Source organism: Nannobrachium achirus (genome assembly GCF_963921795.1).
Source record: "Nannobrachium achirus genome assembly, chromosome: 24".
In the NCBI taxonomy this organism is placed as follows: domain Eukaryota; kingdom Metazoa; phylum Chordata; class Actinopteri; order Myctophiformes; family Myctophidae; genus Nannobrachium; species Nannobrachium achirus.
In genome coordinates this window covers 10,644,405-10,672,059 of record NC_137831.1, presented here as the reverse complement: position 1 = coordinate 10,672,059, position 27,655 = coordinate 10,644,405, and the positions used below count along the sequence as shown (strand labels likewise).

At 42.7% G+C, this 27,655-nt stretch overlaps 1 protein-coding gene across 1 annotated transcript; it reads left to right on the top strand.

Annotated features, from left to right (window-relative positions):
* Nucleotides 1-4,089: 4,089 nt before the first annotated feature.
* Nucleotides 4,090-23,152, top strand: ccdc14 (coiled-coil domain containing 14). Its single transcript, XM_080720179.1, has 13 exons — nt 4,090-4,221; nt 7,716-7,771; nt 8,965-9,046; nt 9,396-9,468; nt 10,070-10,195; nt 10,452-10,935; nt 12,158-12,500; nt 13,240-13,453; nt 14,658-14,796; nt 15,869-15,951; nt 18,442-18,585; nt 19,647-19,758; nt 22,185-23,152. The coding sequence occupies exons 1-13, from the start codon at nt 4,198-4,200 to the stop codon at nt 22,852-22,854; spliced, it is 2,550 nt and encodes an 849-aa protein (XP_080576305.1). The 5' UTR covers nt 4,090-4,197; the 3' UTR covers nt 22,855-23,152.
* Nucleotides 23,153-27,655: the final 4,503 nt, after the last annotated feature.

Here is a 27,655-nt window from a genome sequence, read left to right as displayed (position 1 = left end):
TTCTCTTTGTTGTTGAAAGGAAAGTGTTAGAATTATACTTTAGTCGTTATTTTTGTCTCGGATCTGTTGAAATAGCGAGGGACAGAAAATGCTCTGGGGGCAGAGTTCTCCTCTGCCTACAAAATGATGTCACGGCTTAAAAGCCCCTACTCAAAGATTTGCCATTTCAGATCATGACAAGTGACAAGCCAGTGGGCCAATAATATGAGTTATATTTCGTCGTTGTCGGGTGGAAACCTTGCATGTCCAAAACCATTTTAAAAATGATTTACACTAGTGAAAACAGCCGATCTACAAGCACACAACGCCTCGCACCGCGAGGCGTTGTGTGCTTGCAGATCTGCTGTTTTCACTACTTTTGTGCGACAGCCTTGTATGATGAAGCAGGGCCTTGTTTTGCGAGAAAAAAAAAAAGATTACAAATTTGAAACTTTTCCTAATGGCCGGCCTGGACCGGCCGGGAATGAACCGGCCGTTCCCAATGGCCCGCTTTTCCCAATGGCCAGCACGTCCCTGGCATAGAGCCTGTTCTAGCTTGATTCTTCCTCACCATTCATACTCACATGTATACTTTTAATGCGTTTTCTCTTAGGTTGCAGAGCAGACGCACGTGAGCGTGGTGGAGTTGAGGCTACTAGACTAAATGCCCAGGAGCACAGGAGGCGCGTTGTGCGCCGCACAGCTGCAGGTCAAGTTGTTTGCAGATCAACAGGTCGTAAACATGTCTGCAGGCCTTCTGTTGCTCAACCATAAGCCTTCAAAATGCACGCACTCTCTGGGTTCAAGGTTCAGAGGTCAACATTTCAAAGCTAGGAGCCATCATCATCAGACTGACAGGACGCTGCTCTCCGGATCTGAACCTTTCACCTGATGATGGTTGTTTAGTCCTCTCTGACAAAGCCTTCATTTTCACATTCTGTGGACGCCAGTCACGACACGATAATATAGGCAGGGACGTGCTGGGCCCCTGATTCAGCCCGGGAAAAAAGAGTTGGAGAGGCCCTCATTGCGCGCTATAGAGAGAGATCTCTCTCTATAGCGCTGCTGCTACTCAAAGATTTGCCATTTCAGATCATGACAAGTGACAAGCCAGTGGGCCAATTACATGAATTAGGCCTATATTTCGTTGTTGTCGGGTGGAAACCTTGTATGTCCAAAACCGTTTGTTTTGTATTTATCATTTAAAAAATGATTTAAACTAGTGAAAACAGCCGATCTACAAGCACACAACGCCTCGCGGTGCGAGGCGTTGTGTGCTTGTAGATCTGCTGTTTTCACTACTTTTGTGCAAACAGTTTAATTTTTACTTTTGTGCAAACAGTTTATTTTTTTCCCAATGGCCTGGACCAGCCCGAGAATGAACCGGCCGTTCGGGAGTTGTCCCGCTTTTCCCAATGGCCAGCACGTCCCTGAATATAGGTGTAGCCTCACAGAACATACCACAGTAGATCTACTTTGAAAACATATACATAAATACAAACCTGCACAGATTACATTAAAAGTGCAGTACAATTTGAGGCATTTACTCTGCTTCAGCATTTATTGTTTTGTGAGTACAAATGTATACTTGTACTCCACTGGTGCTATTAAAGGCCCGCTGACACGCCCCGAAATTATAATAGTGTGATACAGTAGGTCACGTGGTCTCTCTGAAAACGGTCTCAAATAGTCTGAAACTCATGTCACAGTGTAATCTGCCCCTCGGCCCCCAATACAGTAAGTAGTCACAATGACATCATCATAAACATATTAACTCATATTTTGAAGATTGCTTTTTAAAGTGACAGTACCCATTTAGATGACAGTCCTACTTTAAAGAATACTTCAACTCAAAATGACTTATTTCTATCAATCACTCAGCCTATAGCCTTGAATACATGGAGTTTTTTTTTTATTTTTTATTCCTGAGCCAATTATATCATTTGCAGTAATTGAAGTTGATAGTTAATAGGAATAGTTAAAAGTTAAAGGCCCACTTCACCTCTGAGACAACCAGATCTTATTTTATTGTTGTTTGGGACACAATCAACACAATCTTGAGTTATTTTTTGTGTTCAATCTGTGTTTTGAGATATTTTAGTATTTCAGCATGACTAGTGATGCATTTTGCATCATATGATGCAGCATGATGATGCATTTTGCATCATATGATGCAAAATCAAGATTGTGTTGATCGTGTCCCAAACAACAATAAAATATGATCTGGTTGTCCTAGAGAAGTGGGCCTTTAAGCTCGGCAGTGGTTAGAAGCCAAATGGAAAAGGTGAGTCTTAAGGAAGACCTGGATGGACAGGACAGACCTGATTTGAAGAGAAAGATCGTTCCACAGCCTGGGGACAGGGTCACAGGACTCACGGCAAAAGCAGGGTCAGCCGCACCTGGTTACCAGTGGGGCGGTAGCCGGGGGCAGTAATGAGAGGTCAGCTGACCTTAAAGTTCTAACACTGAACCAGTTCAGCCAGGTGAGAGGGGGCCAGCCCGTTAATGGATTTAAAGACAGTTATCAGTGTGACTGATAATCTATGGCTGGCATTCCTGTCATTCTGCCCTGAAGCAGACATCCAAATAGACAGGAGACAGACTGTCAACAGACAGTATATAGCTCTGGTCTAGGGCTGTCACGATTATGACATTTTACATGACGATTAGTTGTCACTCAAATAATTGCGATTAACGATTTAATTGTGTATTTGTCGTTGACAATTACATTTCTGTTTGGCTTTTAGGCTTTGAAGTTGCACATGGAAATCATGACACATAACTTAAATATACAAATAAATTACTGACATATTTGACAACTTTATACATAAAAAAGAACATTGATAGTGGAAATAGCCGATCTACAAGCTCACAATGCGTCGCGATGCCATGCGCTGTGAGCTTGTAGATCTGCTATTTCCACTACTTTTTGAAAGTGTTTGAAACTATATTAACATTTCTCAACATGGAAACGATTATGACGATTATGCAAAATAATTGCGATTACCTCATATAATTGCGATTAGACGATTATGTAATAATCGTGACAGCCCTACTCTGGTCAGGCTGTCAGTGATGATCTGGTGCGTCCGCAGGAAACACCTCTCGTCTGTTGTGAAAATAAATAAAGAAAATACAGTTTCGCTACTCACCAAAACAAAGACGGCTTTTGGGAGTTGAAAGCCTACTTTCCTTCGTGGAAATACTTGAGACCCCCACCTCATGTCTAAAATACACTTTTTGGCCAGAAAAGAAAATATTTCACACCAAATACATAATAGAGTAATATTATTACATAGTTCCAGTCTGCCTATACCTCAAGATGGCAAATGGGACTTGCTGAACAATGATAAAGACATATTTGTATGTTTATAATTTCCTTTTGTTGGTGGCCTTTTTTCTTACATTTTGTTCCCTTTGTCATTCAACATTCTGAACGGTAAAATGGGATGCTGCAATCAATCAATCAATCAATCAATCAATCAATCAATCAATCAATCAATCAAATCAGATCAGATCAAAAGCATATATATTGTTTCATGAGGACAACAGAGAATGAAGTCTGTAAACTGTAGAAGGCTCCAGTCCAGAAGTAGGCCTATCTCAGAACTCTGTTGAAGAGAATGGAGAATAAATTCATCTTCTTGTAAATTACTGCCACCTAGTGTTCAAAGGGCAGAACTAGAATAGCCATAGGCTGAGGAAACAAGAGAACAAGAGACAACAAAAATAGCGTGCGTTATTATTATTCATTTGTATCTTTTTGTACAATATCTTTAAATTGTAACAATGGATGTTGTTGAGTAGCCTATCATTAATTTATCTTGTTTATCTCTCATATCAAGGCCGCTACAGAGTATATATAAAAGGGGCATTATGGGATTGCTGTTAGGTTGCATAGTGATTGCAGTTAACATATCCGGTCTGGAGCGGATACGGAAATGGTCTGTGTTTATGCATGTATGTGTGAGTGGAAATTACCGGATACAGTAGGCGGGCTCTAGACCTGACATGAACAATGAACATAACGTGTCTCCACCAATGAGATGCAGGGAACGCTGAACAACGCGGTTTGATTGGTCTCAGTGCTTCCTGTTTCAAACGGAACCCGCAAAAAACAACAACGACTCGTTTCTCGTCCACAGTTTGTCATTTATTGATGTTTAGTTTGCATTAAAGCTCCAGTAGCTTTAAAGTTTACACAAACCATCGTGAAGAATGAAAGGAAATGTCAAGCACAAGGTGAGAGTGATTATAAAACATGTTGTACTTTTATTATCAGAGCGACAGTGATTTCTATCTGATAAAGTGTGTAAAGATGAGAGTCAACAAACCACAGACTCAAAGGCTCAAATATTCAGGGCTAAGGCTCAAAGTAAACAGTCAAGTGCAAATTAAACAACGAAATGCTACAAAGTAACTATGATGCTTCAACGTCTGATGTTCAGAGTAGGAGGAGTTTGCAAGCCCTATTTACCTTGTTGAAATGTGCTGTTACAAATCAGATGGTCTTGTCTATCTAAACCTATCTAAGCCATCTGCACATTTATAAAGTGATAATTTAAGGAATTTTTAAAATGACAAAATAAACATTGGCCAAATTGTCAAATATTAGAGGCAGGAATTGTGAAAATAGCAGATCTACATGCACACATTGTGAGGATGTAGATCTGCTATTTTCACAATAGAACCATGTTATACAAAATGCCTCAACTCTCTTACAATTTACCATTTAGGCATTTGGCAGACACTTAATCCAGAGCAATTTACATTAAGCAAGCTAATACATCAATACAATAAGCAAGGTAATATATCAATACAATAGCAAGCTAATATATAATTACATCAATACATTAAATGTAGACTTCCGGGAAAGTAACTGAACAGGATGGCAGCATAAAAGAGAAGCTCCCGAGTCAATGTTAGATTAACCCTCGAAGATACAAATGTACTAAAGATTCAAAGTTGTAAGAACAAGAGATGAGTGGGGGAATACAAACGAGGAGTCAAAAGATTAAAATGCATTCGGAAAACCCAAATGAACGCGACGGAGAGAAGAATGGAGAACGTGGCGCGGCGGCGACCGAGGAAGATCAAAGCAAACATTTGCTTAAGGAACTGAAGAATATAAGTAAGGAATTAAGAGAATTCAAGAAAGAAATGACGGATAATTTCGAGAAACTCAAACAGGAGTTCAAAGCAGATATGCGACAGGAGTTAGCAGGCTTCAAGGAGGAAATTAATCATAAACTCGAAGTGACTAACGCAGAGTTAAACAACCTAAAGAAAGACATGAGCAAGATGCAGGAACGCATGGCAGAAACTGAAGCATGGAACATGGAGGCCAAGGGCGCGATTTTAATGCTTCTCAATCAACATGACAGAACGCAACAAAAGCTGATCGGAATTGATTCACAAAACAGAAGAAATAGCATCCGCATTTTTAATTGCGTTGAGGACGCAGAGAAGGACTCGCCAACGCTGACTGACTTTGTGGAGGAGTTGCTCAGACGAGAGCTTTCACTTCCAGAAGAAATAGAATTGGAGATACAACGTTGTCGCCGCGCCACGCCGAATAAACCCCCCGACGGCGCTAATCCGAGGTCCATAGTTGTTGACTTTCTACAGTTCGAAAGCAAAGAGTGCATCCTGAAGGAACTATGGAAGAAGGACATTAAGGTAGAGGGGAAACGGCTATTATTTGATCATGATTTTGCATGGGAGGTGCTACAGAAGCGTAAATTATACGCCGAAATTAAAAAGAAATTAAAACACGAAGGAATCGGTTTCTCAACGCCTTTCACAAAAATTAGAATACGCTGGGATGATGGACCAAAGGTATATGATAACCCACTGGAAGCAGCTCGAGACATGAGGAGGAGGGGTCTGGAGATTCACGTGAAGAAGCCAGAAGCAACGATGGAAGAGAGGATACGGGCGGCATCGCAGTGGCAACGCGTTGGGGACAAGGAGGCGATCTTGAGACGTGCGATGGGGAAACTACAGGAGTTCCGAAGAGCTAAAGAAAGCTAGGGGGAAAAGGTGGTGGGGGTGTCTGCTGTGTCTTATTACAGACTAAAGTGAGAGATGCATTATAGCCAGCTATGATGTCCACTATTTTGAGTTTGAGAATGGAAACGGAGGGAGGGGTGACGGGAAAAAATGGGAGAATAAATAAAGTTGTGTGATGCTATGTTACTAAGGCCTTAAAGAACTACAGGAGGTAACACACAACATGGGAAATATAATCTGAATGTTTTTTCTTGTTATTCATTTCTTTTTTTTTCCTTTCTCTTTTGAACATGTAAGCTTAATTGTGACAGTTTCTTTTAATACTATATAGACTAGTCCTGGCTGTGTTTTTACAAATAAGAAATGGGACACAGAGCATCCCCCACCAAATGAGAGATTCCTCGACTTAGAATGCAACTTGGAATGGCATGGGGAGCAAAATGTGAATACATGTTGGACATTTCTAGTAGGATGGGGAGCCCGGAGATCCTTTTCGGGCCTTCTACCACTAGAGAGGGGCCCTCCAGTCAGTGGAGGATTTACACCCCTCTCCCACCAACAGGGACTTGAGGCAAGGAGAACGAGCCTCTATCTGGGGAGTCAATTTTTGTTTTTTGTTTATTGTGTTGTGTGTGTGTATGTGTGTTGTTGTTAAAAAAAATGTTAAAAATGTGTGATTTAAGTATTTGCAGTGCTCGGTGTAGGGGGGTAAAAATATTCAGAAAGAAGAATCTAAATGCAACCCAACGATGTGAAGGTTGATGAATGTAAAGAGGTTAAACAATTCAATCGAAAGGAGTAAGGTTATAACAGATAATAAAAAGGGAAAAATGTAAATGATATGGAGAAACTAACCCATAACTCGAAGAATGTGAGAAATGGACTGAAAATGGAAATCAAAAGGACTAAACGAACAACAATGAACCGTCTGGAATGAGATGCATAATAATGTTATATAGAACCCCTGCACTACAACTGTTTCTGTATTTGAAATCTGCTAATAAAAATTAAGTAAAAAAAAAAAAAATACATTAAATGTATCGAAATCTATCTTTGTGCTCGTCAGGGTGGGGGGGTCCGGTCCGCAGTTCAAATATGATTATTATGGGGGTCGCAGATGGATAGCAGGGGTCTTCAACGTTTTCAGGCCAAGGTCTTTTCATGAATTCCATATTATATGGAATTCATGAAAAGACCTTGGCCTGAAAACGTTGAAGATATAGTTTCATTGTTTGACAGCACAATCATCAGTGTATTTTAGATTCATGTCAATTTGTGTTTTCAGATATTTAACCACTTGAACTGTCAATACTTCTCCCCTTCGGTCGCAGGGCAGATCTACTTGTAGATCTGTTATTTTTGGCTAAAGTTTGGCCTGATGCAAGGAGGCCTTCATGGAATAGAGATAGCAAATTAAAATGTATTCACCACCATAGGCTTCAAGTCTCAACTACTGTCATTGCATTTTATTCTGTCCTCAAGGTCATCAATTATAATGTATTGCAGTGCAGTTCAACGGCCATCTTGTTTAAGATCTATGCATCATGATACATTTCCCCATCTTGTTTAAGATCTATGCATCATGATACATTTCCCCATCTTGTTTAAGATCTATGCATCATGATACATTTCCCCATCTTGTTTAAGATCTATGCATCATGATACATTTCCCCAGCCCCAGCTGTGCATAGAATATGGTTTTATATTTGTATTTTGACTGACAGGTGGTGTCATCAGGGAGGTTGACTGGAGGGGGGAGGGTCCAGCCAATCAGGAGACGGTGAGATCATCACTTTGTTTCTCTGCATTTCATTAGTAAAACCATGTTGTTTTCATCACGTTGTTTCTCTACATTTCATTAGTAAAACCATGTTGTTTTCATCACTTTGTTTCTCTACATTTCATTAGCCTGGGATCACTAACATGTTTGGGTTTCTGATCCGGTCAGGAGCGGAAACAGCCTAAGTCATGTTGTAGTCATAGATGGACTACACTTTGGTCAGGAAAGAACCGGAAACACAGTTTTTAACTGTAACCCAAAATAAATTCCCCGCGCTCAAGGCTGACCCAATAAAACCCTATATGCAGCAGCGTAGTTTTGCTTATTTTGTAATAGTTTGTTTGGTATATCCATCTTTTAGTCCAACTCGTAGCGACTGGAAAGACCTACACTACTCAAGCATTTAAACAGGGATTGGGGAAACAAACAGGGGGAACCAAAACAAAGCAACGCCTGTTGATGGTTTAGGCCACTTCTAGACCGGATCACACAGACTGTTGTAAACCAATACCAGGCTTTCCTCCGAGGTGGAAAGCCTGGTGACGCGAGGTTAACATTTCATTAGTAAAACCATGCTGTTTCATCGCATTGTTTCTCTACATTTCATTCAGCAGAGTGTGACTCCTGCAGTTACTGTTCTCACTGCTTGTAAAGCTACATTGATTGATTGATTGAATACTTTACAGCACGACTACAGTCATACATTCTGTCTCAAAGGATATCACCAAATAGGTCCTTGTGGGGTCCTATGGATTCAATTCATAAAAATTATGTAAAAAAATAACATCTAAAATACTCAAATTAAAGATACTTTATTAGTCACATCCTAGGCTGCTGGAGTTTAGTATCAGAACAACATGATGGCTTGCTCTCAACATAAAGTTCAATTCAACACAATTCAACACAACAACAAACAACATGTAAACAATATAGTATGAAGTGCGAACATGCAAAAAAAGTATGTCTTTATTTTGTAGTGCAGGGGATGCATTGCTCATCAATTGACTGAGTCTGTAAATCCTATTTGTGAGAAGAAGCAACTGCAGCTTTGTTGTTGTGAGATTGGGCTGATGGTTCCACTGCTACAGATAAACAATGGTCATGGATGTTATTTATCAAATACAAGCCATGGCTTCACAGACCCCAGAGGAACCCTGTTCTGCTGGACTAACCGCTGTTATGTGGACTCACAGGGTGACGGGTGGTCAGGCTTCTAAGACGGTGCTGTGTACTGATCCAGCCTACTCCCTCTACTCCACTGACTCTGAAGACCAGGTAATGACTCTGAATGCACACATTTCAATCATTTATTTATGTCCACATAAGAGATACAGTACAAGGACACAAATATTACAAGGTGCTGTAAATAATGTACAGTCACCAAATCCTGGACAAATATCCAATAATAACACACACACACACACACACACACACACACACACACACACACACACACACACACACACACTCAACATGTCTGTAATGCCTGTCTGAACACACACTCAACATGTGGGTCGTTCAGGCCAGTTGGACTTAAATGGAAGCCTCTCGAATTCATCTAACCAGATAGCTTTCATCCATAATGGTAAAGTAAATGGAGGTCTTATCTCATCCATCTAACCAGGTAGCTTTCATCCATAAGGGTCTGGATGGCTGTACTGCCTTGCTCAACGGCATTCTGCAGGCAGAGAGGGCAGGTAAGCCTGGTGTCCTGTGCACACACACACACACACACACACACACACACACTAGGGTGACCAGACGTCCCGGTTTAGCCGGGACTGTCCCGTTTTCAAGCTGCGTGTCCCGGTGTCCCGACACATATCTCTAAAACACTAATATGTCCCGGTTTTCAACATTCACTAGAAAATTGTCCTGGTTTTTGCCAGAATTAGGATAATAGTAGCTGTTTTCAGTGGTTGCATGGACATTTATCATGTTCTTTTCATGTAAACATGCTCACCTAACCACTCAGAAAACATGTACAAATTCATCGCGTGTCTGAATTCAACGCTGAGGCTGTTTGTCAATCACTCACTGCCTGTATGCAACCCTGCGGTGTGTATGTGCACGTGCATGAACGCTAGAGAATGGGCACACGCACGCGTGGTAGCGTGCGCATTGCTTTGAGGGTCCCGGTTTTAGGCAACAGTGTTTTGCGTCCCGGTTTGAGCGGCTGAAAATATGGTCACCCTAACACACACACACACTTGTAATGTTCAACCTGTGCGTGTGTGTGTGTGTGTGTGTGTGTGTGTGTGTGTGTGTGTGTGTGGTGTGTGGTGTGTGTGTGTGTAGAGGTCCAGTCCAGTCTTTCCAGACCAGTGAAGAGTGTCTCAGTCAAACCAAGAACAGTCAGTTCCTCAGTGAAGAGGCGAGACACAGACAGCAAGAAGACTAGCAACAAGCAGCCTAAAAAAACAGGTGTGTGTGTGTGTGTGTGTGTGTGTGTGTCAGATGATAAATGCTTGTACTGTATGTTTGTGTGTGAAAATGGCTTGTTATTTCTGTTTGTGATAAATGCTAGTACAGTACGTATGTTTGTTGTTGTAAGATTTGTGATGAATAAAATTAGTGATGAATTCCACTTCATTTCAACCTCTTTTCCAGTGGTGCAGAGATCACAAGTTGGAGACAAACACAAACCATGTAAAAAAGGGTAATACATCTTCTCCTTCAGTTCCTCCTCCAGTTCAGAAGAGCTTCCCGCCCTCCCGGTCCGGTCCGGTCCTGACCGCCAGTAGCCGCTCACCTCCGACGGCTGATCCTAGATCAGCCTCTACAGCCGGCCTCCAGACAGCTGCTAGAGCTGAAGACCACAGCACTGATCCTAGACCAGTCTCTACAGCTGCTAGAGCTGAGGACCACAGCACTGATCCTAGACCAGCCTCTACAGCTGCTAGAGTTGAAGACCACAGCACTGATCCTAGACCAGCCTCTACAGCTGCTAGAGCTGAAGACCACAGCACTGATCCTAGATCAGCCTCTACAGCTGCTAGAGCTGAAGACCACAGCACTGATCCTAGACCAGCCTCTACAGCTGCTAGAGCTGAAGACCACAGCACTGATCCTAGACCAGCCTCTACAGCTGCTAGAGCTGAGGACCACAGCACTGATCCTAGACCAGCCTCTACAGCCGGTGCTCCATTTGATCCAGCATGGAGGTAGAGAAGTGTGTTGTTTTACCAGCTACTTGTCACAATGTGGGGGCAATGAGGAGGTAGAGAAGTGCTTCCCAGACTTTTTTGCCTGTGACCAAAAAAGAGAAATTGGACATTTGCCCGGGGCCCAAACAAGTATAGTGAGATTAAGGAGTAGTGAAAATAGCCGATCTACAAGCTTGTAGATCCATCAAAATAACGTTGGTTCTAGAACTGGTTCGGTTCTAGACTCTGGGAACCTTATTGGTGCTTTCACGGAACCGGAGGCCATTTATTTGCTTCCTGTTCCGAAAGAGAACTTAATCGGTTCAACCACGGTGGAAAAGGGGCCAATGTGGGGGGAATGATGAGGTAGAGAAGTGTTGTTTTACCAGCTACTCGTCACTATGTGGGGGGAATGTTCCTCTTCCACCACTTTGAATAGCTCAACAGATCACATTGTTTGGTTGCTGGCGATCATCATTAAAGCCTTGTGGTGGTGTGGAGCAGTTAGTAAGTCATGTAAACTTTATTTATAGAGTACCTTTCAAAACGGTTACAACGTGATGTATGATGGGCAAGCAAGTCACACCACATGGAAATAAACAAGCAACATATTAAGAAATACAGTATATAAAAACAGTGAAACCTACACCTGAAGCAAAACAATCATAAAACAAAGTGGTTGTGTACCAAATCGTTTTTAACAGTTATATTACTATTCTCCAACAGGGGGTCCGGGACCCCTAGGGGGTCCTCGGAGTTACTACAGGGGGTCCTCCAAATCTTTGTGTGATATCCCTCTTTTTTATATTAACCATTTGAACCCTAGTGTAGTGTCCATATTCTGAGAACTTTAGCCAAAAATAGACTGCGAGGCGTTGTGAGCTTGTAGATCGGCTATTTTCGGGCAAAGAGGTTTGGTGTATAGGGGGAAAAGAGCAGACTAAGTACACAGTGAAAGGTCAAGTGTATTAAGTTCAAGTGGTTAAATATGAAAACAAATTGACATGGATCCAAAATACACTGATGATCGTGCTGTCAAACGATGAAACTATATGGAATCTATGAAAAGGTTGTGGGGGTCCCTGCTTCATCTCTCAACTGCGGGGTCCTTGGCCTGAAAATGTTGAAGACCCCTGCTTTAGATTTAACAACTAAAATGATAACATTAACAATCCTTCTTTAGTTCGTCTGATAGACTGACGTAGCAGCTTATTTTCCCTTATTATTTATTTTATTTTAGAACAGAGCTCCAGTCCGCTGCCTCAGAATCCGGACCAGGAGTTCTCTTCAACTGTCGTCTGACTTCCTCCACGCCAACTCTGAGCCTTGAGAAACCTGCTTCATCCACACCAGCCACCATGGACTCACCAGGCCACCCAGCCCAGCGGCAAGCCTCCGTAGCTGGGGCCCGCAGAGCAGGCCAGGTCCAGGCTCTGGACGGGGCCTGTGTTCCTCCTCCTGCTCCTCTCTCCTCTCCCGTCGTGGTCTCTCACCCGGCAGACGGGCCGGCCGGCCCGGGCATCCCCTCTCGTCCTGGTACTGGAGGTCCCGGGACCGAGGGCAGCCGGCCGGGCCGTGCCCAGGTAGGGGTGGGCGTTATGGAAAAATACAATGTCACAATATTTTCCCCAGCTGTATCACGATACACGATCTTATCACGATTCTTTTTTCATGTTGGTTTTTATGGTTATTATTCAAGTTACTTAACTGTACAACCACCTACAGTTCAAGATAAACTAAAATAAAAAAGGGGTAACAGACCATTTAGACCAGTGGTCCTCAAAGTGGGGTCCAGGGACTCTCTGGGTTCCTTTTGGGAGGTCTAAATTGATCCTTACAAGTTCTAACTCTGATAGTATACAAATTAAACCAAATGGACCCTCAATGACCTTTCCATATTGCTCTGTCACATCTTCTACGGAGTTGGAGACTTTGTTGGCGGTGCCCTTCAGTCGTTTCAATAAGGCAGTAGCCTCTGACTGGCTAGACTCCAGGTTAACACTTACTGCATTTCACAGTTCTCTAGATCATCTGCCAGTGCCAAATGCTCCCTTACAGGTCCATTTGGTTTCATTTATATACTGTCAGAGTTAAGGGGACACCTTGACATTTTAAAGTTTGAGAACTACTGATTTAGACAAAAACGCAGGTTTAAATGAATTCTGCAGTGAATCTCTGTATTAACAATTCAACAAGATTTTCTATAAGGCTCCCTCATTGTATCACGATATATACAATATCTCTGAAAAGGCATTTATCGTGGAGACATTGTATGATCTCAACGGTATTTCATCACCATATCGCCCACCCCTATATGCCCAGGACTGGGAGCCCTGGTCTGGGGACGGACGTGGCTGCAGAGGGGGTCCCTGTGGAGGGGAGGAAGAAGAGGACAGCGTGGCGCGGAGAGACGTCCACGGCGTCCACGGAGGCTCTGCTGGAAGCCGGGGTTGGGAGGACACCCAGAGGTCAGAGGTCAAGGTGAAGACCATCCAGTGTCTCCTAGAAGAACTGAAGACCGTGATCTCTGGACAAGGTTGTCTGTCTGTCTTTATCTTTGTCTTGTTTTGTCTCTCTGTCTTGTCTGTCTCTCAATTCAATTCAAAAAGCTTTTTTGGCATGTAATTTAACAGGTGTTGCCAACGCACAATTACAATGACATAAACAACAAACAACATAACAAAATGAAATCACACGAATAAAGGAGATGGTACTGTAAGTAAAACATACAGTTAGGGCTGTCACGATATGCCATTTTACATGACGATTAATTGTCACGCAAATAATTGCGATTAACGATTTCATTGTGTTTTTGTCATTGCTCACAACGCGTCGCATCACGACGCATTGTGAGCTTGTAGATCTGCTATTTCCACTATTCCTGAAAATGTTTATCAACGTATGAACATTTTTCAACATTCACGATTATGACGATTGTGAACAAATATTTGCGATTATGTCAAATAATTACGATTAGACGATTACAGTATGTAATAATTGTGACAGCCCTACATACAGTATCTGTCTCTTACTGGTTGTCCCTTTTCGTGTGACAGGAACTGCAAAAAGTCTTTCTGTTCCCCCAAAAGGAGTGGAAATGTCTCCCTTGCTGTTGGCCGGAATTCAGGGAAATGTATTTCGAATGTGGGCAAAGAAATCCTCTCTAATATTTGTGTTTTTACTTTGTATTAGGAAGCGTAATTCTGTCTACAGCTCCCTCGTCACGTGTGTGTTGCCGTCTGTCTGTCTGTCTGTCTGTGTGTGTATGTGTGTGTGTGTGTGTGTGTCTGTCTGTATGTCTGTCTGTCTCTCTCCATCTGTCTCTCTGTGTGTGTCTGTGTGTGTCTCTCTCTCTCTCTCTCTCTCTCTCTCTCTCTCTCTCTCTCTCTCTCTCTCTCTCTCAGGTAGTTCATGGATGTCTCGTAACTGTTAGTTCCTGGATGATAACATTGTGATGATAATAAATCAAATTCAGGTTTAAATTGTGCTCTCATGTCCACATACTGTACAACAACATGATACTGGTTAATACATTCATAAGTTGTCAGTTGATGCAAAACATCATTCACATTAGTCAATTGTGTTATCTATGTATAACAAAATATCCAGAGTGCTTGTCATCTTTCCATAAAGCACGTAAAGAAATGTGATTTCAATGTCTCATGTGTTTATATGTGGACACAATGTAGATGTTGGTGTTCTAGTGGTCTTTATGTAACACAACTGATTTTGTCCTCTAGGTGGCGTGGCAGAGAGCTTACTGTGTGACCTGGAGCACACGCTGTCCTCGCTGCCAGCCATGGTTGACAGCCGTAGCGTACAGGCTGAAATAGAGCTGCAACTACAGCCTCTACGCAGCCACAACGCACAGCTACGCAGGTACGCGTGTGTGTGTGTGCGTGTGCGCGTGCGCGTGTGCGTGTGTGTGTGAAAAGAAGTGGTTAACTTATGATGAAAGACGCTGAACTGTTGTAGCCACGATGCATGTCATATTTTAATGGAAAACAACCAACGCTATTAACCCTTTTAGGCCTTCTAAATCTTGACCCAAGTTTTCTGAAAAACTCAAAATATTTATTCAAAAAGGTTTGAGTATTACTATTTTTAGAATAGATATGAAGGGGTTTTGCGGGGTCTTTTTACCCCTTTTCCTCCCCAAGTGTTTCTAATTAGTGAGTGCAGATAGTTTATATCAGGGGTCTTCAACGTTTTCAGGCCAAGGACCCCTTAGTTGAGAGAGAGACGAAGCAGGGACCCCCCACAACCTTTTCATAGATTCCATAATAGTTTCATCGTTTGACAGCACAATCATTAGTGTATTTTGGATTCATGTCGATTTGTGTTTTCCGATGTTTAACCACTTGAACTATCAATACTTAATAAACTTGACCTTTCACCCTGTACTTAGTCTGTTCTTTTTCCCATCTACACCAAACCTCTTTGCCAAAAATAGACGATCTACAATAATCACAACGCCTCGCAGTGCAATGCGTTGTGAGCTTGTAGATCTGCTATTTTTGGCTAAAGTTCTCCGAATATGGACACTAGAGTTCAAGTGTTTAATATAAAAAAAAGCGGAAAAAAAGGTTCTATCACTCAAGTTTTGGCGGACCCCCTGTTGAAGACCCCTGGTTTATAGTCCAGGTTGGGGTCGGCATCCTTTTTTAAATGAAGTGCCATGTTTTCATTTTGTTGACAGTCTGTGTGCCATCATGTCAACATTATGACACATCAAAATTTAATATTTGTCCTTTATGAAGTAGTTTGTCAGGTACATGGGTATCTTGGAGGTGTAGTGTATCTGTACAGTATGTGAGGGGACTTAATGTAACTGAATAAACATCTCTCTCACACTGATGATCGCCCTGCCAGTCTGTACCTGTATGTCCTTCTCTTAATCCACCGTGCGTGTGTGTGTGTGTGCGTGTGCGTGTGCTTGCGTGTTTGTCAGACGAGTGAGGATCCTCAACCAACAGCTACAGGAGAGAGAGCGAGCTGAGAGAGAGAGCAGAGAGACTCAGTGTGACTCTGAAGGTAAGGTGTGTGTGTGTGTGTGTGTGTGTGTGTGTGTGTGTGTGTGTGTGTGTGTGTGTGTGTGTGTGTGTGTGTGTGTGTGTGTGTGTGTGTGTGTGTGTGTGTGTGTGTGTGTGTGTGTGTGTGTGTGTGTGTGTGTGTGTGTGTGAGAGAGAGAGGAAGAGAGAGAGAGAGAAGTATCTGTAACTCTGTATTAGAGACAGCCTTCATCTTGGACCCTAGCTTAGAGTTAGCCTTTATGACCAGGGCCATTGATTAATACAAACCAGGGGGCACGGTGGCGCATCTCCGCTGTCAGGTGAAAAGAAGCAACTTGGACTCCTCATGCATAGAAGGAAGCATGAGGTCAGTCCGTTGTCTCCCCAGGCGCAGCAGAGGGAGAGCAGAGCCCAGGATTACATAGGCAATTGGCACTGGGTGAAAAATGGGTTACAAAATTGTGGGATAATTCTTTTTTTTTTTATTAAAAATTTATACAAACCACTGACTCCCACTCATATACCATCTCATAGCTGGGCTATTACTGTAGCTGCAGACTTAGTTTTTATGTTTGGCAGCCTAGGACACACTACCCAGAGTTGTAGGGTTTCAGCAACCTGGGATGCCTACAAAGGCTGGCAAAGTAATTAGCTGTCTCTGCTATAATTCAATATCAATATAAATCAATATTTATTAGGTACTATTCCACTAGAAATACAGGGAAGGAGACAAATATCTACTGTATATTAGGGCTGTCCTCGACGCAGGATTTATCAAGTCGATTCGAGTCGCGGGGGTTAATCCGACGCGTCGACGAATCGTTTATGTGAAAAAAAAAGTGATGCTTTAAGCTTTTAAACCACGTCAACGTAATACAATAAAACAGCAATATGTTTTAAGCCTTTAAAGTGAATTAGATCCATGAACTACCGTGCATATTGAGACATGATAGCGGTGGACACTGGACATTAATGACGATAAGATTGCGTCCAGCCGTGCGTAATTTGCCGTGCGTAATTGTGAATTGTGGAGCAGAGTAGAACAACGGAGGAGAGAATAATGCATCTCTTTGACAGCATGTCGTGTATTATTTCCACAAGTTGTATTTTCTCAGAGCACCGCTGCTGTATCAAAAGAGCTATTTTGCCGATCTGGTGCGAGATAATAAAAAGAAAACAGTTCGCCCGTCGCTATTCCTCAGCCTGAGTCCAACCACCACACACCCACGGCAGTGAAAGTGAAAGCGCATCGCGCTGGCTCTGCTGCTCCTTTGGCCAGCTCTCAAGTAGAATAACAACTCGTCGACGCATTTCCTTTCCAAGCGGTTAACTTCAAAATAAGAGCTCCCTGTTATATGATCAAGGCAACTTTCAAGTCACGTGAACTGATTTTATTTTTAAGTCTAGTTTACAAGTAGTAGGAAGTATGGACTCAATAAGAATTACATGACAGTCACAGTCCAGCGCTCTCATACCGCACCACAGTATACTGGTGTGATAAAAAAATTATATATTTTTGACGGCTCGACTCAAACAATTGGCGTCGATTCCGGGGGCTTAAAACGACGCGTCGATTCGTCGACAGGCCTACTGTATATACAATATTACAAATCGCCGCCTTAAAACAAATCACATGCAAATGGTTGGATGCAAAGCCACCATCTTGTAACAATTGGAAAATAACAGTTGAAGAGATTAAAAACATGGAAAGTATTACTTACAAAATGAGATACCGTGTTGATGAATTTGAAAGAAACTGGAGTAAATGGGTCTCCGATACATGAAGGGTAAAAGTAGTTTGGGAGCATTACAGGAAAGCTACCCCCCTTTTATGTGGATATGAATGAAATGTTTAAAATGCGTCAGCTTTCCGCGGAAGTTTGCAGGGTTCGATTCCCGGGTGTCACAGTGGTGCTGTGACCTGAACAGGGTTTTCCCTGAACCATTCTTTAGCTCCCCAGCTTGGTCACTGAACTACATATTGGAACGGATGGCCACAAGTCACACGATATTCCAGAGATTCTCATACTAAAATTCCTTTTTCAGAGAGAAAATAAAGAGAAGATCTACTTTATTATGGACCTTTTTCTGTCCCAGCGACACACTCCCCTTTCATGTCTGATTTGACTGGTGTGTGTGTGTGTGTGTGTGTGTGTGTGTGTGTGTGTGTGTGTGTGTGTGTGTGTGTGTGTGTGCGTGTGCGCGTGCGGGCGTGCGCGAGTTTGTCTAGCTATACTTCTGGGGACTAAACGCATGTTCACACAGTCACCTGCAGGGGACCTCTGACAGTGTGGGGACAAAATAGTAGGTCCCCACAACGGTTAGGGGTTAGGTTTAGGGATAGAGGTTAGGGTAAGGCCGCAGGACTTGCATAAAAATGAATGGAAGTCTATGTAATGTCCCCACAAGTGATGTAAATATATATATTGTGTGTGTGTGTGTGTGTGTGTGTGTGTGTGTGTGTGTGTGTGTGTGTGTGTGTGTGTGTGTGTGTGTGTGTGTGTGTGCGCAGCGTCCGCTCTGCAGGCGGAGCTCAGCCACGCCCACACACAGCTGCAGGAAGTTGAGGGCGAGGCGGTGGCGCTACGGAAAGCCCTGCGGGACACACAGAGCCGTCTGAGAGACAGAGAGGAAGAGAACGCACGCATCCACACAGGTAACCATGACCACAACGACAACAACAACAACATTGTGTATTATTATTTCTCACGGTGCCGCGCTGTGAGCTTGTAGATCTGCTATTTTTTTGAAAATTTGAATTTTGACCCGATTCTATAAGTGTCTTTTGAATCCTTCATGTTTCTATGTCAGCAATCTGGTTAGCCATCGTCAGAATAGACCGAAATCTAATCTTTGCTTCTGGGGGTCCCTGGAACAAAATATTTTGCGATAGGGGTCCATCCGTGGAACAAAACATTTTGAGATGGGGGTCTGCGGCCAAAAACTCATTTGAGGGGTCCTTAACCACTGATAAACACATTCTACAAATGTCTTCTAAATCCCAACAGTTTTCTGAAAATAAACTTATGTTGCTATCATTTTTTCTCAAACTTTGTCATGTCAAGGAACCCTAGCATGATATGTATTTGGCCACAGACCCCCATCGCAAAATATTTTGTTCCAGGGACCCCCAGAAGCAAAGATTTGATTTTGGTCTATTCTGCATCTAGCTTAAGGCCACAGACCCGGTGGGAAACGAGTTTGGGTTGGCTTTGTTTTAGGTCGGCTTTTCCTGTTACCCTCACTTCAGCCAATCACACGCTGGCAGGGTGGGGTTTGGGAGAGCGTTATAGCCTATCGCTATAATGCTAATGGAGGAGGCGATGCTTCCTGTCCCAGTGATCTGTAGCCTCCTGAAACACTTATGGTTGAGTGTTTCCCATGTTTGTGCATCCACTGTTGTTTGTGTTCAATAGCTTCTGGTTAAATGTGAACGTGGATTGAATGTTTTATTAGTAGTTTGTATAGGAAAAGCAGAGGACAGTTCAGATTCAAGGTCTAGTCTACTAATAGGGCTTAAAGGAGTAGTTCACCCCCAAAATGACTTTTTTCTATTGATTAGTCACGCCATGGACCCAATAAAGCACTATATGGCTTATTTACAGTGGGGTGCTTTTGTACTGTATTCGTGTGTGTGTGTGTGTGTGTGTGTGTGTGTGTGTGTGTGTGTGCGTGTGCGTGTGTGCGTGCGTGCGTGCGTGCGTGTGTTTCCTACAGAACTGCAGATCACCAGCAGCAGGTTGTTGGAGATCCAAACACAGAGAAGTGAACTGGCTCTGATGACTCAGCAGAGAAGAGAGGACATGCACACAGTCCACCGTCTCAACAGGTACTGTAGGGCAGGGGTTTTCAAAGTGGGTGACGGGGCACCCTGGGATGCCGTGACGGCAGTCCAGGGGTGCCGCGAGATCATTTGATAATATTTGGAATTTATCTGGCCACTTGGACACAAAAATATTTAGTATCATTTTAAACTTGGAAGTACAAAGTTATTTTCAGTCAGTTCTAACCAAAATGGCTATTATCTCAACGTTTTCTTCGCAACATAATCACTAAAATATCGTCACTGTCGGGCAGAAACCTTGTATCTCCAAGTTTCAAATGTGTACGTCTTTTGGTAAAGCGAAGCCTTGCATCATACAAGACTGTCGCACAAAACTAGTGAAAACAGCCGATCTACAAGCACACAACGCCTCGCATCGCGAGGCGTTGTGTGCTTGTAGATCGGCTGTTTTCACTAGTTTAGTAAAATTTTTAGATGATAAATACAAAATGATCGGTTTTGGACATACAAGGTTTCCACCCGACAACAACGATATATGCTATAAATATAAGGTGCTGGGAGTGAAAATTATAATGTAGGGGTGCCTCGGATTAAAAACATATTCATGGGGTGCCCTGAGACAAAAAGGTTTGGGAACCCCTGCTGTAGGGCTCTGGTCTGACATAACCTCGCCTACCAGGCTTTCTGGGGGGAAAAGCCTGGTGTTCGTTCACTACAGGCCGTTTGGTTTCCGCCTAAAGCGCGGAAACCACTAGCAGAAGCGGCGTCGCTTTGATTTGGTTCCCCCCGTTTGTTTCCCCAGTCCCTATTAAAATGCTCGAGTAGCCTAGTGTAGTCTTGCCAGTCGCTAACAGTTGGACTGAAAGAGGCATATACCAAACAAATCTTTAAAAAGCAAAACTACTCCGCATCAAGTAGTTTATTAGGTAGGACCTAAAAGTATGTCCTTGAGCGCAGGGGAATATTTTGGGTTAAAACTGAATCCGGTTTGATCTTTCCGGCAAATTGTAGTCCTTCGAGTACTACAACATGACGTGTTGTGGTTTCCGCTCCAGACCGGTTACAACCCCGAAAAGTGAAGTGATCCCAGACTAGGTCTGACATGGTCTGAACTGTCTCAACACGTAGGGCTTTGGCTCATCCAAATAGAGCTATTTGGGTTACTGTAGTCAGTTTGGCAGAGAGTGAGAGAGAAAATTTGGTCAGAATGTATTGAGAGGATCGCCCCTTGAGATGCAGCATCTCATTTTAGAGGGGGTCCTATACACATAAGTGAACACATACAAACAGTACAAAAACACATACAGTAAGTGAACACATACATACAGTACAAAAACACAAGAATAAGACATTACATACAATGCAGACACACAACACGTACAGTACAGTTTGCTTGCTCACCATCTCCCACCCATACCCCCAAACCTCAAAATAATGGAGAATACAGTAATTTAACTAGGATAGCATAAAAAAAATAGACTAGAAATACAGTAAATAGTAAATACATATATCAGTATTAGAAGCATTCGAACAGGTTGTTTCAAGATGTGAGTACAAGGAAGTCCTGAAGCAGCCCAAGGATGTAATAGATCTGAGTGAAAGAGGGAAATTGTTCCAGTCAGATGGAGCTTTGTAGTGGAATGCGAGAGAGAGAGAGAGAGAGACGCAGACTGTAGGCATCGGTGTCTGTGCAGGAGCTCTGAAATTGCATTGTTGTGGCAGAACAACAAACGTACATGAATGCACCAAACTACAGACACACACACACCTAGGCTGCTGGTATTGAGGTGAACGGCTATATCAAGGAGTTACAGTCACATTGATATTGTACACAAGATGAGATGTTTATCACTCCAGATGGTCAAAGGGGAGTTGTCCTCAACGCCCTCAATACCCTATACCTGAGTGACTCCCACAGATACAATGCTAGAGGGATCGACAGCAACTACAGGGGGGTCCTCCAAATCTTTGAGTGATATAAACTTGTTTTCTCCTTTTTGATATTAACCACTTGAACCCAAGTGGCAAAAAATAGCAGATCTACAAGCTCACAACACCTCGCAGCGCGTTTTCAAAACAGGCATGATAATCCATCTATCAGGTGACACAAGGGGAGGGGAAACTCATTTTTCCCATAGACAGAAGTTGACATTCACTGCCATCTTTTATTCCTTTTTTTGTACGAATATTGTTTTAAACATGTTGATATGTATTTGTGTTATTTCTTTATGCAACGTTGATGAATAAATAGGACCACAATGGAAACAAGTCCCCAGAACCTTTTTGTGTTATTCTTTTTAGCCTAAATGAAACTAAGAAACTAAATAAAGTGTTCAGTCAATCAAGAACAATGTATAATAATTGATCATCGTGTTCCTGGCAAATAATCTCTCTTTCTCTCTCTCTCTCTCTCTCTCTCTCTCTCTCTCTCTCTCTCTCTCTCTCTCTCTCTCTCTCTCTCTCTCTCTCAGGACCCTTCGTTCTGTTTCATGTGATCCTCCAGCGGTGACCACGGACGGCTCCGCGGCCCGCCCACCTCTTACCAAGCGAGCTCTCGACCAATACGAGCGAGCGCAGCCCCTCCGCCTCGACCCCGTCGGCCAATACCTGAGCTCGCTGGGCGGGAGTGGGAGCGTGGGAACGTCGCCCCCTAGCAAAGGCCCCCGCTCTCTCTCAGACGCGCACCTGGAGCTCAGGGGAAGCGAGAGCCACATTTCCGGGGAGAGTGTGTTCGGGCCGTGGGAAGACGAGTGTGTCAGAGGCGGCGTGACACGCGAGGACAAAGAAAACACCACAGAAGCAAAGAGTTCAACCTTTGCACCTCCGACGGCAACGGCCACCACAGAGGCCCCTCCCCAGAGCTTGGACAACGTCCTCCGGCTCCTCCACCAATCGAGATCACTCGTCGGCCCTCGCCTCGACCAATCACACGAGCGTCTGGATACGGGCCGGGGCCTAGCGTCCCCTGGCTCCTCCCCGTGGCCGCGCGGGGTCAGATCTGTGTCGTCCGACTGGAGCGTCTGCTCGGGTTCCACGTTCAACAGCAGAGATGAAGTGGAGTTCCAGAACGGTCTGGCCGCTCTAGACGCTAGCATCGCTAGCCTGCAGAGGACCATTAAGATGGACCTGCAGGGGAAATGAAAACAGTCTGGCCGCTCTTCGATTAATCCAATACTTTATTAGCAATTTGAGTTCGATTATAAAAACAAGCAAAGCCAACCCTCCTCACCAGGCTCGTTGTGTCATCCTTTTTAGCATAGTTTATCTACTGACAGTCTGAGAGCGAGACAGAGGGTGCGTTCGGAAACCCGCACTGGGTGTGTGCTCAGTGTAGTGAGTGCAGTGGGCGTGACGTTGGAGAGTGCGTTCAGTGTGGCTTATTTACGAACGACCAGTTTTAACAGGCAGCTGTGTGCTTTTTCACTCTGAACTCTGAAGGTAAACTTTCTGAAAAGCAGCAGTTGCTGTATGCTAACGTAACGTTGCTATTAGGAGATGTAGGTCTAATTCACAACATTGGCATACCTGCTGTTAATTTACATGTTGATGTGTGTGAAACTATCAAGCCCAAACGTCCAATTAAGCTGCAAGTGCTGTATTTTGTGGTAATTTCCTCCATTGTTCACAGCTGAGAAGCATTCGAGACATGGCCATGTAAACCAACCAATCAGAACACCGCACCACACCACCACACCGCCAAACCCCATCTTCTGAGTAGGGTTGGTGAGTGTGTGCACTCAACACACCAGTGCGCTGCGCACTGGATTTCCGAACGACAACGCACCAAGTGCACCGAATAAACGAACGACAACATGGCACACCAGTGCGTTGAGTGCGCATTTCCGAACGCACCCATAGTTTCTGAGCAAGTATGAAGTCGGAACGCTATCTGAGAACTGTGATGACATGGACCTTCATAGTTAAAGGATAGGAGTTTTAATAGTGTGACATGCTTTAGGACCCCTGTTACCAAAGATGTTTCAATAAAGGTGTCGCTGCATACCAGCACAATCCAGGGGCACACAGACAGACATATGGGGAACGCTGCTCTACTGTTCCTTGTTGGGAAACTGGTTGCAGCAGCCAGATTTCTAAAGTTTTCAAAGGAACTGTGAGAACAGACAGTACTTTTCTGGTCCACGAGGATTTCAAATGAGTTCCATAAAGTTCAAAACCCTGGTATTTGTTGTTTATTTTGTTTTATTTTTGTATTTATATTTTTATTTTATTTGCGCCAATAGGACATTTTATATCATATGTGTGGCTCACATGGTTGTGGAATAAATATATTTTATTACGTTCATTCTTTGATTTTTGAATATTTTGTCTGATGTTATAGTTGCGTGATTTTAATACAGCATCTCATCCATTTTAACAATTGCATCCATGTATATGTTGGATATTCAAAAACAGCAGATCTACAAGCTGCTATTTCAAATGGCACGGCAAAATGCGATGATTTTAATCTTGATATTCTCCATTTCCACTCGCACCTAAGTCTAGTTAAACTGGTTTCATCAAACAGGGCACATTCAGTTCTCAGTTTGTTAAGTGATCATCAGGGCTCGGGTCTGGAAAAGTGCTTTTTTACTTAAGTAAAAGTATCAATAGGCCTACTGCAATGTAGAATAGTAAAAGTATGAAAGTATTGGCATCAAAATGTAAAGTACCCAAAGTAAAAGTACTCATTATGCAGATGTACCATTTTCAAGTGTTCAGATCTTTTGAAAATAGCAGATCTACAAGCTCACAATGTGTCGCATCTGAGCTCAGATCTGCTATTTTCAAATGGCCAAAATGTTTATAGGGCTGAAGTTGTTACTGTGGGTTTTGTAATAATGATCAAAATCTACAAAGTAACTGATAGCTAAAGCTTTCATTAAATGTAGTGGAGTAAAATACAATATTTTGATCCAAGATCTAGTGGAGTAGGTAAAATTATTGGAATTTTAAATTTAATTGATGTACTGCAGGGGTCTTCGATGTTTTTCAGCTCAAGTAAAGTACAAATACCTCAAAAGTGTTCCACCACTGGGGGTACTCAGACAGTCCCTTATCCTTCAAACTGAACAGGGGTTCTTCTCATATCTTCATGTCAAGGACCCCCAAATTGTGTTTGGCCACCTGAAAATGTTTTGTGTCGTATAAGAAATATTTGTATAAGTGAAGATGTATTCTTCCCAAGAGGCATAGGCTGCCCTGCCCCACCTTTGACTTGTCTGCAGAGCTATTGATTGATTGATTGAATACTTTATTAGAAGTTTGCATAGGAAAGGTAGTTTCATGACGGTACAGTTCACTAGTCCTGAAACAAAACGAAATTGTTGTCTGACACAATGAAGTCACTAGGGGGCAGGCTGTCCTTGTTGTAGATCCCTTCACTGTCTGTGTTCAATGTTTGTGTACAAAGACTCAGTAACATCCATAGTAGGCCTGCCTAACCACAACTAATCACCAATAATCTCTGAACCATCTTCCAAATGTATTGATTACGTCCCATTTCTACAAGACACTACTCAAAACGTTCTACTTCTTTCTTAGGCTAATATGTTGAGTCATTATACAGGTTATAAACCTGATACATGTGCACTCAAGGTAAATCTAATCTACAGGGCGTAGATAGTCTGAATCAAGCTAAACACTGGGACTAGGCTATCCATAGAATGGAGAAGTATCTTTCAGACAAGTGTACAGTAGCCTACAAATCCCACCTCTGGGCATGATGCTTGCATTGTAATTTATGTACTGCAGGGGTCTTTGATGTTTTTCAGCTCAGGGACCCCTTAAACTGGGAGAGAGGAAACCCTCTCTCTACATATTGTATAGAAAGAACCCTGTTACAGATTGAAGTTTTTCATAGTTCATAGATATCTTATGACAGCACTAGTTGTGCAGCATTGTGTTGGCTTCATGTTAATCATGTGTATTCTCACTCAGACAGAAACCACTTAAAAACCCTTTGCAATAGGCTATGACCCATTTCTCTTGTTTTATTCATATTTTTTACTAAATCTGAATAACGTTAAACAGGCTCAGAGCTATTTTAATATCTGTCCTATTAAAACAAATCAATACGTTGTTGTGCACATAGGTTGTGCAGCAAGTCTGTATTTGTAGCCTAAGACAAAAACAAAGAATGGAAACTGTCAAATCCACCACAATTAAGCTCACACAACAAATGTACATAAAGCTTCAGTGTTACTGAACGCTTTTAAGCATATCAGAAAAGGTTATACATTCATCGCTTGTAGATGTTTTATTTTTTGGAAACGTGTTTGATACTTTATCTATGATGATCTGAGTTTCCAGAGGTATTTATTTTCATAATCATTACTGTATCGGTGCGGTGTAAACTGTAACATTATACGTCCACGTCGTCATCCGCCACTTTCATAAACGCTCCGTGTCTAAAAAGAAATGTGTGTAAAAGCATATTAAAACAAAAAGCACGTTTATCCACCAGATGGCTGTACAGACTGCCAACGACAGTTCCGAACAACATCCGAACACTTCCTAACAGATCCGAACCAAGATCCGAACACTTCAAAGAAAATCCGAACCAAGATCCGAACACTTCAAAGAAAATCCGAACACGTCCTAACGGCCGCTTCCGGGTTTATATAACCCCTGTCAGCCTGCGTGACATCCGCAGTCACGGTGGCCGAGAGGTTAAGGCGTTGGACTCGAAATCCAATGGGGTTTCCCCGCACAGGTTCGAATCCTGTTCGTGACGACGTTCCGTTTTTTGTATTTCCATTATTCTTTCTTCGGCACTTATCCAAAAATAATAAGCTAAACTGTCTTAATAAAACCGTTGTTTTGTTTTAGAGCCGGACAAACCCAAATCATTCGACAAGATGTCTCGGATTGTCTCCAATGGCAGTCCAACAACAACATATAAATAGTAATCAGGCTACTATATTTGCTATTAATTGTGGTCATTGATACATGGCACTCACCCCCGACTGTGTCTCATAGAGGAACATTGAGTGTGACTTTACAAATCTGACCGATGAACTGCAATAAATTTACTCTCAATGAGAACATTATGCGCTGCACTGCTGACAGCCTGACAATGAAAAGAAACAAGCCCAATAAACTAAAGTATCGCTGGGTAAATTACGTATTATGTTGTCAGAGTGACTGATATGTTCGATCTCTTAACCTTGAGATCGTCACATGAGATTTGAACCCAGTTTTGTCATTTCACTAACAGCTGCAATAAAGCACCATGTCCACTAGGGGCAGACATGCATCATTATACGTGGTCAGATCATGGAAGCAATGTCATTGGGTATTCAGGTGTCAATCAACTCTAGACAAGACAACCTAGCGGTTACAAGAGGGGGGGTGGCGCTAAAAGAAACAGGAAGAAAAACAATCTGACAGTGCAACCACCTTCTTATTATAACTCTATGGCAACCACGCTTTGAATACAGAGATGTTTATGAATTAAATAATCTGGTAAATGTTGTCACCAAATGAAGCGGGCCAGGGATATTCAACCAGTGTGGATATATTATCAGCATGTCTGTGTGTTTGGTGCTGGGGTTTCACTCAGTAGTTCTACCATAACCAGCTGACATTAATAACTACAAGATGGACTGCTGGTCAACTAAAACAGTATCCTGGAGGAGAAGAGAGTGTGGGAGACATTTCAACAGGTTTCTGTGAGTATGGACGCTATCTATTTGATAATTCAGCCCTAGAATGGCTGTGATGATATCACTTGCATTTCACAATGTCACCGACACAGGAGGGCATAGGAGTGATCTATGGCTTAATACTGATACTGTATATGGAATACATTAAATGAATGTAATATCACAGCCACTCTAGGATTACAGTAGGACCTTTAACAGTGGTGTGGTGTTTTGAATAGTGTGCTTCATCAGGACCTGCTACCAAAGCTGTGCGGTAGAGGTGATCAGGACTTGTTACT